Source organism: Camelina sativa, chromosome 4 (genome assembly GCF_000633955.1).
Source record: "Camelina sativa cultivar DH55 chromosome 4, Cs, whole genome shotgun sequence".
Classification (NCBI taxonomy): domain Eukaryota; kingdom Viridiplantae; phylum Streptophyta; class Magnoliopsida; order Brassicales; family Brassicaceae; genus Camelina; species Camelina sativa.
The window spans coordinates 16,769,888-16,781,688 of record NC_025688.1 but is presented as its reverse complement, the minus strand read 5'-3'; the positions used below and the strand labels follow the sequence as shown (position 1 = coordinate 16,781,688).

The 11,801-nt window shown below is 38.3% G+C and overlaps 4 protein-coding genes, 1 non-coding gene and 1 pseudogene across 5 annotated transcripts; 2 read left to right on the top strand and 4 right to left on the bottom strand.

Annotated features, from left to right (window-relative positions):
* TRNAV-AAC lies at positions 8-81 on the bottom strand. The gene has a single exon. It is a non-coding gene; the product is annotated as a tRNA-Val (tRNA).
* On the top strand, positions 1,192-1,918 carry LOC104780819 (annotated as a pseudogene).
* On the bottom strand, positions 2,587-3,286 carry LOC104780818 (60S ribosomal protein L26-1). Its single transcript, XM_010505357.2, has one exon. It carries the CDS (start codon positions 3,197-3,199, stop codon positions 2,759-2,761), a length of 441 nt encoding a protein of 146 aa, XP_010503659.1. The 5' UTR covers positions 3,200-3,286; the 3' UTR covers positions 2,587-2,758.
* On the top strand, positions 5,062-7,282 carry LOC104780817 (BTB/POZ domain-containing protein At3g49900-like). The gene is made up of 4 exons (XM_010505356.2): positions 5,062-5,464; positions 5,580-5,649; positions 5,851-6,378; positions 6,463-7,282. The coding sequence occupies exons 1-4, from the start codon at positions 5,277-5,279 to the stop codon at positions 7,252-7,254; spliced, it is 1,578 nt and encodes a 525-aa protein (XP_010503658.1). The 5' UTR covers positions 5,062-5,276; the 3' UTR covers positions 7,255-7,282.
* Positions 7,358-8,761, bottom strand: LOC104780816. The gene is made up of 5 exons (XM_010505355.2): positions 8,422-8,761; positions 8,018-8,162; positions 7,854-7,924; positions 7,537-7,752; positions 7,358-7,446 (listed from the first exon to the last, which is right to left on the bottom strand). Exons 1-5 carry the CDS (start codon positions 8,611-8,613, stop codon positions 7,423-7,425), a joined length of 648 nt encoding a protein of 215 aa, XP_010503657.1. The 5' UTR covers positions 8,614-8,761; the 3' UTR covers positions 7,358-7,422.
* On the bottom strand, positions 8,871-11,407 carry LOC104780814. The gene is made up of 3 exons (XM_010505354.2): positions 11,038-11,407; positions 10,015-10,604; positions 8,871-9,925 (listed from the first exon to the last, which is right to left on the bottom strand). The coding sequence occupies exons 2-3, from the start codon at positions 10,567-10,569 to the stop codon at positions 9,071-9,073; spliced, it is 1,410 nt and encodes a 469-aa protein (XP_010503656.1). The 5' UTR covers positions 10,570-10,604; positions 11,038-11,407; the 3' UTR covers positions 8,871-9,070.

The window sequence follows — 11,801 nt, the reverse complement described above, 5'->3', positions numbered from 1 at the left end:
AAAAAAATGGCTTCGCCCGGGTTCGAACCGGAGACCTTCAGTGTGTTAGACTGACGTGATAACCAACTACACCACGAAACCTTTGTTGCTACACAGTAACTAATTGTTCTATTTAATAGTTATTTTATCTGCTTTAAAAAACTTACTCCCACGTCTCTGTCTCTTTTTATTCATCTCCACTAGTTTTGATTTCTTGTAGATGTCCCCATGTAGTGAGACGCTGCGTTAATGTCGAAGTTTTTGATGTTTCTCGTAAGCTGAATCTTGTGTGTTTTCTTCTTTGTGTGTGCGTGTTAAGATCAGTTGACGAGAGATTACAACACCGATCAGAAATTCAGTATCTCCACTAACAGTATCTCCGGCGTTGTAAGTAAGTCCCCCCGAAATTCACAATGTGTCTACGTTTTGTGTTATCTGAATCGTGTTCTTCGTAGTAGATAATCTGTTTTCCCTCTTATGAATTCGTAGCTTATGTTTTGGCCAGCGAGTGAATGAATCACTGAGCATTTCTGAGAGACAGGGCAAGTTTAGGATGAAATTAGCTTACTAGTATATGGTTATTGAGTGAAATTATAACTCAATCTGGTTTGTATCTTTTGATCCTGCTCCTGAGACTGAGAGTAATTGGCGTGTACTTCTGTCATCTGTTTTGCAGTTAGCTTTAACACAGGCTGATGAATTGCTAGCTAACAACATGCTTCTTGGAATTTTACATTTGTGGCTTCAGAAGCACAAGGATCTTATAGAATGGAACTAATACTAAAATGGTTGCGATCTATTGATCTTTATCTTTCTGCTGTTCTATGATATAGGCTCTTACTTCCACTGCTCTGAAGTATGAAGAATGGAGTAATACATGCTGCTAATATTGCCACACAATATAAGTACAGAAACGCTTCGTTCGACGTCAAAATCGACACTGATTCTAATGTATAGTATAGTCTCTAATATGATCCACTCAACAACTTTGTTTTTGAAAGTAAGTAAAACCATGTTTTCCACCTCTTCTTTCACTTGGGACAGATCCTGACAACCATCACGTTCACTGAGATCCTCCCATCCACAAAAGCCATTGCTTCCTTCAAAGTGCCTGATTACAACTCGAGCAAGGTTTTTACAACAATTTTCTTTTTAACTGATATTGGATCAAATGGTTTTCTTCAGCCATCTCAATTCAAACTCAACTACAATTTACAGCTGGAGGTCCAATACTTCCATGATCATGCAACAGTTACAGCCGCTGAGGCTTTACAACAAAACCCTCCTAATTGATGTAACAGCCACGCTAGGCTCACCAACTATCTCATTTGGCGCTGAAGCTGGATATGACACCACATCTCGAACTTTCACAAAGTACAACGTCGGAATTAGTGTCACAAAGCCGGATCAATGTGCTTCCAAAATACTGTAAGACTAAGAAAGCTCTTATTGATCAAAGTTCTACTGAGCTGTTAATTTGTTTAATATATTGAATCTTTTCTTGGAAACCTTTCAGGGGAGATAAAGTTGATTCGATCAAAGCTTCTTATCTTTATCACCTAGATGAGTCAAAGAGAAGCTCAGCAGTTGGAGAGATATTCAGGAAAATCTCAACGAACGAGAACACAGTAACTGTTGGTGGATTGTATGCGGTTGATCACTTGACGAATGTGAAAGCTAAGCTAAACAGTAACGGTAAGCTTGGAGCTCTCCAGCAACATGAGGTCCTCCGAAATCGATAGTGACTATCTCAGGTGATATCGACCTTAAGACATTAGACAAATACCCAAGGTTCGGTCTCTCGCTTGCACTTAAACCTTGAAGAGCTACACATAACAATATGACCTTTGGTTTAACAATGGAACATTACCCTTTTTCTCTCGAAATGCCACACTTGACTTTGTTGTCGTTTTTGAGTGCTTTTTTTTTTTAGTTTGGTTACAAGAAACAAAATCTAGTGTGTTCACAGAATTTGTGAAAACTAGAATCTATCAAAGACTAAATAGAATAGAATGAAACCATGTTACTAGAAGAATGAGAACCAAACCAGGGGGAGAAATGATAATAAGCGGTATGCGCTTTAAAATCAAAACTCTTCAGTGGATAAAATGTTCACAAGATTTGATTTTTGAGAGATGTTTTTGTTCGGCTTACTTACTAGTACTACTAGAGGACATAAAGGTTTTGGAAGAAGTGATACAAAGAAATGAAAGGATTTCAAAGTTGCGCCAATCCGAAATTAACAAATGAAAACCATCATTTGTTATGAAGCAACGAACCAAGATTTTTGGAAATGGTGCGCAAGAGACGAATTGATTTGTCTTTTTAACCACACAAACATGTCATTTACAAATGAAAACCACAATCGAAAATGGAACTTCAAATGTTTATACTAGCAAACCTAAAACAATAACACCAAATCTAGAATAAGCTAAGCTAAGCTACGCAATTCAACAAGCAATCGTCAAACCACCAGCTAACCTAGTCACATTCATCAAAGAACAGTCCAGTATAGTGAACAACATAGCTTCCACATAAATCTCAACCCACATTCATCAAAACCTCAACCAAACAAACAAATCTACGCATCAAAAATGGGACAAAAGAGACAAACTCCATAATCAAACTTCAAACATTGAAAATCAAAACATGTCTTCTCATGTCCAACAACATAAAGAAACATTCCAGAAACAAAACTTAACATAAAGAAGCGACTGATAATAATAAACTAAAAGACGAAACCTTTTTGGAAAAAAGTTCGAATCTTTTTTTGTCTTACTTAATCAACGTTCTGCATAACATCCTCAGAAGTAAACTTGGTACCCTTCTCCTTATCAGCAGCGGCACGTCCCTTAGCCTTCCTCTCCAAAAGAGATTTCCTATCCTTATCAAGACGAAGCTTCGAAATCACCACCTTCGACGGCTGAATCCCAACGTTCACCGTTGTTCCATTCACCTTCTCCCTTGTAATCCTCTCGATGTGAATCACCCATTTGCGACGGTACACCTGGACAACTTTGCCCTCACGTCCCTTGTAGGTACCACGAACGATCTGAACCTCGTCGTCTTTGCGGATCGGCATGGATCTGACGTTGTACTTCTGACGGAGCTCGGTTGACAGAGGAGAGCTCATTATCACACGCCTCTCGCTTGATGAGGCTGTGAAATGCGCCTTCCTGTTCTTCCTGCGGGATGAGGTCACTCGTGGGTTGTACTTCATTTTCGCCGCCGGGGGAGGTTTTTGAGTCTCTCTCTCTCTTTCTAGGGTTTTTTTCCCGAGTGAATGAGGAAGAGACGAAGAGTGTTAACAAAGCTTATATAGTCTGTAACCGAACTAGGTTTAGCTGGGAATTAGGGCTTTCTTTTATAATGGGCTTGGGCCTGTTTAAGAGTTTTAATATTTTTGCCTGAGTTTATATAAACTACAGTTTTGGCCCACAATAAGTTCTCCTATGATTTAAAATATAATTTAGTCTTTTTATTAGATGCAATCAAGTTTAACGGAAGAGGATAATCATAAACCAAAGCGATTGGTAGTAACTCTCATGTTATTATTGACTAGTGGTATCCTCATGCAATTTAGAGAAGCTTTTATAATCATGCAATTTAGATTTTGGTGAAAAGAAGAGAAATAAAAAACATAAAGCTTGGATGATTTATGAAATACTATATATATATGTATTGATTTCATAAAGTTATAGAGAAGTTCCTAAACATATAAGAATTAATTGATACTATAAACAATCCATGGTTATTTTCACTACAAACGACAAATATAACAAGCAAACAGTTTAACGGAAGAGGATAAAACAAAGCGATTCCATGGGTTATATATATGGTTGGTAACTCTCATGTTATTATTACTTGTTGTATCATGCAATTTAGAGAAGCTTTTTATATCATGCAATTTAGAGTTTGGTGAAAAGAAGAGAAACAAAAACATAATGCTTGGATGATTTATGAAATACCATATGTAGCTTATATCTTTGTTAATTTCACAAAGTTATAGAGAAGTTCCTATACACAACAAGAAAAAAGAAAACTATGACTTTTATATAAAATTCAGTTATTGATAAAAGAAGTTCCAGACCAAAAAATTCATTTTTTCCTTTGGACCAGAAAGCAAAATTGAATAGTTGTAATATATTTTTTAGTTTTTTTTTTGTAATTGCTAGTGTTCGAAATTTAAGATCTCCAAAACTTTCAGAGGTATGTCCGGGTTATTGAAAAACATATTTACCAGAAGAAAAAAGATGTTTTACATCCAAAGATTCCTAAAATTTCTATACGGAAGGAGTGCTAAAGGATATATGAAGAACTAGCTTAGTGTTAGGTACCGCGATCACTCGCTTCGGGAATTGGATCATGGCCCAATTCTTTGGGAACATTGGCCGGAGTTATAGGCGAAACTAGCCCATTAATCATTAAACGGGGAGAACCAGACGAGGTGAAGAGCGGTAGAGGACAGTTCGGAGCTCAGGAGACGGTCAAAGATTCCCCTAATCAATTACAATAAATAACGCGAAATGTGCGGGATTTAATGGGAAAATTAATTATTGTTTATAAGTATAAGTAGGAGTCGAAAGATGGTTGTACGGGGGGTCGAAAAACTATTACTTGACAATAACATATTACTTTCATTTCGCAATTGCAATCTTTACTCTATTATTTAGTTCGGAACTAGAACGGTCGGTGATAAGCACTCCCACTCAGTAACTCTACGGAGATAGAAGAGAGAACTTCGATTCTCACACTTAGGTTGGATGAAAAGATCAAATAAGCAATTGGCCGATCAAACTAATCTCCTTAAGGATGGGTTGTACGAAATAATTGATATAAAAAATCCATGGTTATCACTGCAAACGACAAGTAAGAAAAAGACCAATCAAACTTAATGAGTAGTACTACTATATATACACAACAATTTAAGCTAATTGAAACCTATAATTTAAATCTCGTGAAAAAATTTGAATGTTAGAACCAAACCAATGTACATTTGTGATACATGTGGACGTGGTCCATCTTTATATGATAGTAAGAAGGGTTATTGATATGGTGTAAGAAAAAGGAAAAAACGCATTTAAAGACTTTCACGCATATAATAACGATCACAACAAATCCATTTATTTCCCATATTGCTCTCACATTTATTGCCTTATTCACTGTTCAAATGTTTCCTTCTCTTCTTTACTTTCTCAAAAACCTAACCGGCGATTTCGAATCTTCTTCTTCTTAAGAAGATATCACGCCATATATTCTCATTCTTTTTTCCCCTCTCTCTGAAAAAAAAAAAGACAATGAAGCGATGGACAAACTTAGGGTTTGTAGATACGATCTATGAAGAAGAAGATTACGTCGACGACCACTCTAATTCTTCTTTCTCTTCTCCTTCATCATCTTTGTCTCTTTCTCCTCATCATCATCAACGACGTATCAATCTCTCTTCTTCTCCTTCCATGGAGCTTGATTCTAGAGTCCATAAATGGTAATTTTCCTCTTTAGTAAATTACCAATCTTTACCACATTGTAAATTCTCTTTTTTTTTTCTTTGGGTGTTAAATAATATATTAGCTACAACTTATATATATTTTTTTATTCAGGTCGTTGGCTAATAACTCAAAACCTGATGTGTTCGTAAATGTGGGAGGCACAAGGTTCCATCTTCACAAGGTTACACATTTTTTTCAAACTTTCTTTTGAACATATTTTTCATTTTTACATCTTAAAAATTCAACGATTTTATGGTATTTTTAATTGTATATTTGTTACAAATTTTACAAGATGTACACATTTATTGCAAATAGGCAAAGAGGTTTGGTTTTTATTGGGAGGTTATGTGATGTTTTTATTTTTATTATTGTTATCCCATAGGATCCTCTGTCAACAAGGAGTGGCTATTTAAAACGCCACCTAACGGGCGTTAAAGAATTAACTCTCTCACCGCCGTTAAACATAACGGCTGAAACGTTCTCGTTAGTTGCCGGTTTCTGTTACGGCGCTTACATTGAATTAACGCCGTTCAATGTCGTTTCGGTGAGAGTCGCCGTCGAGCTTCTTCATATGACAACGGGAGCTGGAGGAGGAGACGGCGGAGGAAGAGAGAGTCTAAGGAACTTGACTGAGTCTTATCTCCGACGAGTCGTCTTCGTCAACGTTGATTACATTCAAATCGTTCTCCGCTCGTGTCTTCTCCAGCTTCCGGAGTCCGAAACGACGGCGTTTTTGGTCGGACGATGCGTCGAAGCTTTGACGGAAATCGGATACGGTGACTGCGTTAACGAGTTTCTCGAGGAAGCCGTTAGACTTCCCGCCGGCGATTTTAGCGTCGTCGCCGACGCCGTGCAGCAGCGGTTCCCGCGTCACGACTTGCTCTACAGAATCGTTGATGCTTATGTTAAGGTAAAGGGTAGTTTCGTCATTTAAACGAATCTTAAACTGATTTAAGTTACGTGTCATCTACTGATTGGATCGAAAATTTTGTAGGAACATGACGGAGAGATAACGGAGGAAGAGAAGATTCGGATATGTAATTCGATAGACTGTGACAAACTCTCGCCGCCGTTACTACTCCACTCTGTTCAAAACCCGAAAATGCCCCTGAGGTTTATCGTAAGGGCGATGCTGCAAGAGCAGCTCAACACGCGCCACTCGATCATGGCTGCTGCTGCGGTAGCCTCTACTGCTCCTCCTGTTGGAGGCAGACACCGAGAGATTGCAGACGCGAGAGACTCATCCGTGACGCTCGGTTCGCTTCTGCAGCGAGACACGGCAGCGAGGCAAAACTGTCGGCTCAGAGCTGCAATGAATTCAACGAGCTCGAGGATCGAGAGCTTGGAGAAAGAGCTCGACGCAATGAAGAGATTCTTATCGAAAGAATCAGAGAAGCAGAAATCTGAACGGATCATCGTCGAGTCGAGGTCAAGAAGCGTGATGGATTCTGCTCGATCAGCGAGTTTCCATTGCGTACAACAACCGAGTAACGTAAACAAGACGCATAGAGGCGAGAGAGGATCGGTTTCAAACCTGAGCACGACGTTCCAACGAAGAAGAGCATCTCCGCATCAACAACAACCGCAGAAAAGTCTTAGAAAAAGACTGATCAAAGGAATAAAGAATGCTTTCTCTACTACATCCAACAAACAAGGAGCCAAGAAAAATGCATATGCAGTAGAGGAGATTTATGATGGGTTAGAAGATTTCGTCTGGATCAAAGAAGATGATGATAATGACAACATCTCTGAAGAACTTCACTCTCACTACATCAAGAACAAATAATCTCTCTCTTCTCTACATGACAAAAAAATTCGTAACACTTCTTTCACTAAAAGTTTTGTAGCCAAGAAGTGAATGATTCTATGTTTCTTCTTTGATTAATGAGACTCCAAAACTAATGATAATAAGTTCAAAAGAAGAAAGCTCGATGGATCTTCACGACATTGCAGACTAATATCTCGCATATTTTTCACGCTGCATATATATAGCAAGATTTGTTAAGTCGATGTGTTACTAACTAAGACGAGAATGAAACACAAATATGAGAAGTTATGTATAACTTACCTTCATTTCCTTTTTCATTATCCGTGCAACAGAAGGTAACCATTGTTCTCCTCTTTCTTTCTTCAATTCTGCGATTCTCTCTTCTTCTTTCTTCGCTTTAGCTTTTGCTGCCGCTTCTTCCGCCTCTAATCTAGCTGAAGCTTTCTTAGCCGTTTCCACAGCAGAAGTTAGAATATCCGACCCATCAACAGCAATTGATTTTATTCGTTTCTTAAACTGCGGTAACCACATAAAACATAAAGACATTATTAGCTTTGACAGCTGCATAATCAGCTCAAAACAAAACAGTGCTTGAAGTAAAAAACGGGATTAACAACCTCTTTAGAGTATCCTTCAACTTCTCTGTTAGGGCGTAAATTAGGCTTCTTTTTGGGTCCTTTAATCTCATCTGGTTAACAAGAAAATCATGAAAATATAGGTTTCTCAACGGATTCAAGATTCACATATGGAATCTCGAAGAGAGCGAGCGTTGATGACTAACCTACATGATCAAAGATTATGCCAGTTGCACACCGCTTAAATAACCGAACTCCACAGTCATTCTCTGGGTTATCCTCAGAAACATTGACAGGATCTTCCACAAAGTCTAAACTCTTCTCAACCATCTCATTCAAAAGGTTCTTCACCTGTTTTCAAGCTTACCTTAATCAGCAACAATAATCAACTCGATAAAACAATACCTAACCAGCAATGAACAAAGACTAGAGATAGAAAACACCACGAACACCCAAAATACTCACTCACATACAAAATCAACTCTCAGGTCACAATAACTCAATCAACAAGTTATTGCAATTAGAACCCAATAGACCAAAACTCCTGTCAAATTTTCAACTTTGCAGAAGATAAATTACATTAACCATTAACAAAAGTGTAATGACTAACCTTGATCTGCCCATGTGTTAGCTTTTTAGGTTTGAGACGAAAATCTCCGTTTTCACGTGTCTGAGTAGCTGCGGGTTTGGCGGCGGAGGCGCCGTAAACGGTGGTTGTGGCTATCGAATTGATTGCAGCTTTCCACTTGGGATCTTCCTCTTCGCTGCTGCTATATCCTCCACTTCTCTCTCGATCAGCCATTCTTAACAACAACGCCTCCGTGAAATCTCTCCACTTAGTTCTCTCCTTCTGACGGCGAACTACGAAATCACCGGTAACTGAAACGTCGACAAGGGTTTATTGCGGGTGACCTAATTTTAAAATAGGTAAAAAAACCCTTTTCCAGGTTCGGGTCGGGTTTAATTTTTAAAAGAACAAAATTAAAATTTTCCGGATCCGGGTCGGATCATAGGAGAAGATGTTATGTAACAGAACATGTAACAGAAACTGTGTCCTAATAGTAAATGTAACAGAACTCATCATACACTATATCCTCAAAGTGATCTGTATTCACAATGGCCTATAACCTCTCTCTCTTTCTAAACCTGTAAATGAAAACAGAGCAGCACAACAACAACAACAACAACAATAACAATGACAATGAGCAGCAGCAACACAACAGACCAAAAGAACAAAGTGAAAAAAGTCCTTTTTTGTCCTAAGCAATCTTCTTCTCTGTAGCTGAAGGCAAACGCCATTGTCTATGCCAATATACAGAAACTCTCGACCACATAGGAAACCCGAAATTATACTCAAGAGGCCGATCAGCCGGTCCACCAATTATCAACGGTAACCACAAATATCTCGAATCCCTCAAATCTGCAGGATTCCACCTATCAGCCATAAATATAAACACACCAGGAACACCTGGTAACGGAATCACGAACGTGCTCTGCGCGAAAAACGTCGTTGACCGGAATATATTGTTCCCGCCAACACAAGGATTCCCTAATGTCTCCCATGGACCCATTATAGACTCAGCAGCATGAGCCAATGCTTCGTTTGGTGCCCATCCAGTACAACCAGAAGTGATCATGTAGTAAGTGTTTTGGTGTTTAAAGATAGCAGGAGCTTCTCTGTGTTGTCCAACCATGATTCTCTTCATTACCGGCTTCACATCGAGGTAATTCTCGGTTAGAGGACCGATGTGCAGTACGCTGTTGTCTTCCGATGAGTATATCAAGTATGCGATGTTATCATCATCTTTGAATACGGTCATGTCTCTACTGTCGAACCCGTGTGGCGATTTGCTGTACAAGTATTCGAATGGGCCTGTTGGGTTGTCGCTAATGGCTACACCAACTGAAGCTTTAGTGTAGTTTGCATCGTCTATATGCATCCACATCACGTATTTACCGGTGTTTGAATTGTAGATCACTTTAGGCCGTTCGAGGACGTTGGATATGTGTAAGTCATGTGTCTCGTCTGTTTCTTCGGCTGCTAATACAACGCCTTCGTTTTTCCATGTCCATAAGTCTTTCGATGAGTAGCATCCAACACCGATTATATCAACCTGAAAACAAATCCAAGAGAAACTGTTTTCACATTCCAAGATTAATACATTACTCAAGAAAACAAAAGCAAGAAAGTGAGTAAACTTACTCTAGCGGCTCCTTTCTTGTGAGAAAGATAAGTTGGTCCATCTTTATATTCACCATACCAATAATAAACCTTAGATACATCATCATACAAAATGCCGCCGCCGTGTGCTTGAATCGGATTCCCTTCAGTATCAGTCCAAATTCTCCCGGGGAAATAGTAATGCGATGTATCATTATCCTCACCCTTGGTAGGACCAAAAGCGGATCTCATATCGGGGAAGAACAGATGCCGAATCTGAGAATTCTCGTCGAGGAACTCTTCTACTAAAGTGGTTGGTCTCTTCGGTTTACGTTTGATAGCTCGAGGAGAACGTTTCCTCGGAGGCGGCATATGAATATTTTCTTCTTCAACACGTTCGAGCTCACGGACAATGGGATGGTGGATTAGTAGTAGCTGAGGTGAGACTTCAGGATCTACTACACTATATCTTCTGCTGTAATATAACATGGTTAGGTGAATCATGAAAACACATCCCACAACTGCTGAGACTAAAGTGAAAGGTGAACAACGCAAAGACGTTGGTTTCTTGTTGTGTTTGTTCTTCATCATCCTCATCTTTGTTCCAAGATCCTATCTCCACAACACACAACCTATGTAGTAGATTCAACACACACACACACACACAAAAAGAAAACATAAGTATCCATTTCCAAGTTACATTAACAAATAAACAAAGTGATCCAAGTAAGCAAAGTAGACTTGGTTTGGCCTAACGCAAGCTAATTACTATATTGGGAGNCAAAAACAAAGAAAACATAAGTATGCATTTCCAAGTTACATAGCAAATAAAGAAAGTGATCCAAGTAAGCAAAGTAGACTTGTTTTGGCCTAATGCAAGCTAATTACTCTATTGGGAGATTACAAAAAATTTCCAATGTAACAGATTTGGCTTCAACATAAGGAAAAAAATCAAACTAATGCTATGTTCGTCAATTCAGCTACTTAATTAGCAAAAACTAAGCATAATTTCTGATACCAGATCCCAAATAGAACAAAAAAATTAAGAGAGAGGATCTCTCTCACCTGAAAGACCAGCCGGAGCCGAAGTCTCCGACATGTAATGAAGAGTCTTAAATAGCTTAGCTTGCTCTGGAGTAAGCAATGTCTGAAGAAAACACCAAATTTTGATATATTCAGATTGTCCGGAGAAGAAAGTCGAACCTGGGAACGTAATTACGGAACCGGCCAGGAGTAGAATTGGGTGAAATAAAAGGAAATGGGTCGGTGAAGTATTTTGGTTAAGAAGGATCTGTCACGGGAACAAAGAGAGGTCTTTGATGATGATGATGATGGTGATTCAGACGTGCGACCAAAAGGACGAGACCTTGCTGATACTTCTCTTTACTAGTCTGATGAGTTTTTCTGTTTTTTTTTGTTTTTTTTTTTTGCTTTTTCTTGGGATCTTGTCGTGCTGTTTAATTTCACTTATTTTAATTTCATTTGATTTAAGTAATGTAATGATTGTTCTGTTAATAAAATTTTCTCATTGAGTATAGGATTCCATTAATCAATTAATGCTAATTATATACCATTTCTTCCAATTTAAAATAGCTTCAATTCAAGTACAGTAGTAGTTTTGTAAAATGTAAATTGTCCAATATATGTGTGAGAGAAATTTTAAGACGACAAGTAAAGTAATTCGATGAAAATATGCTTTGTTTCTTTTGGTTTAACTTTAGGGAGTTCTGATTTTTTTTTTTTTGGCCTATAAGAAATCACACATTTATTGGATTTATATGTCTAGTGTACGTTTTTTAAATTTCTGTAAATCAATAATTGGATATTAA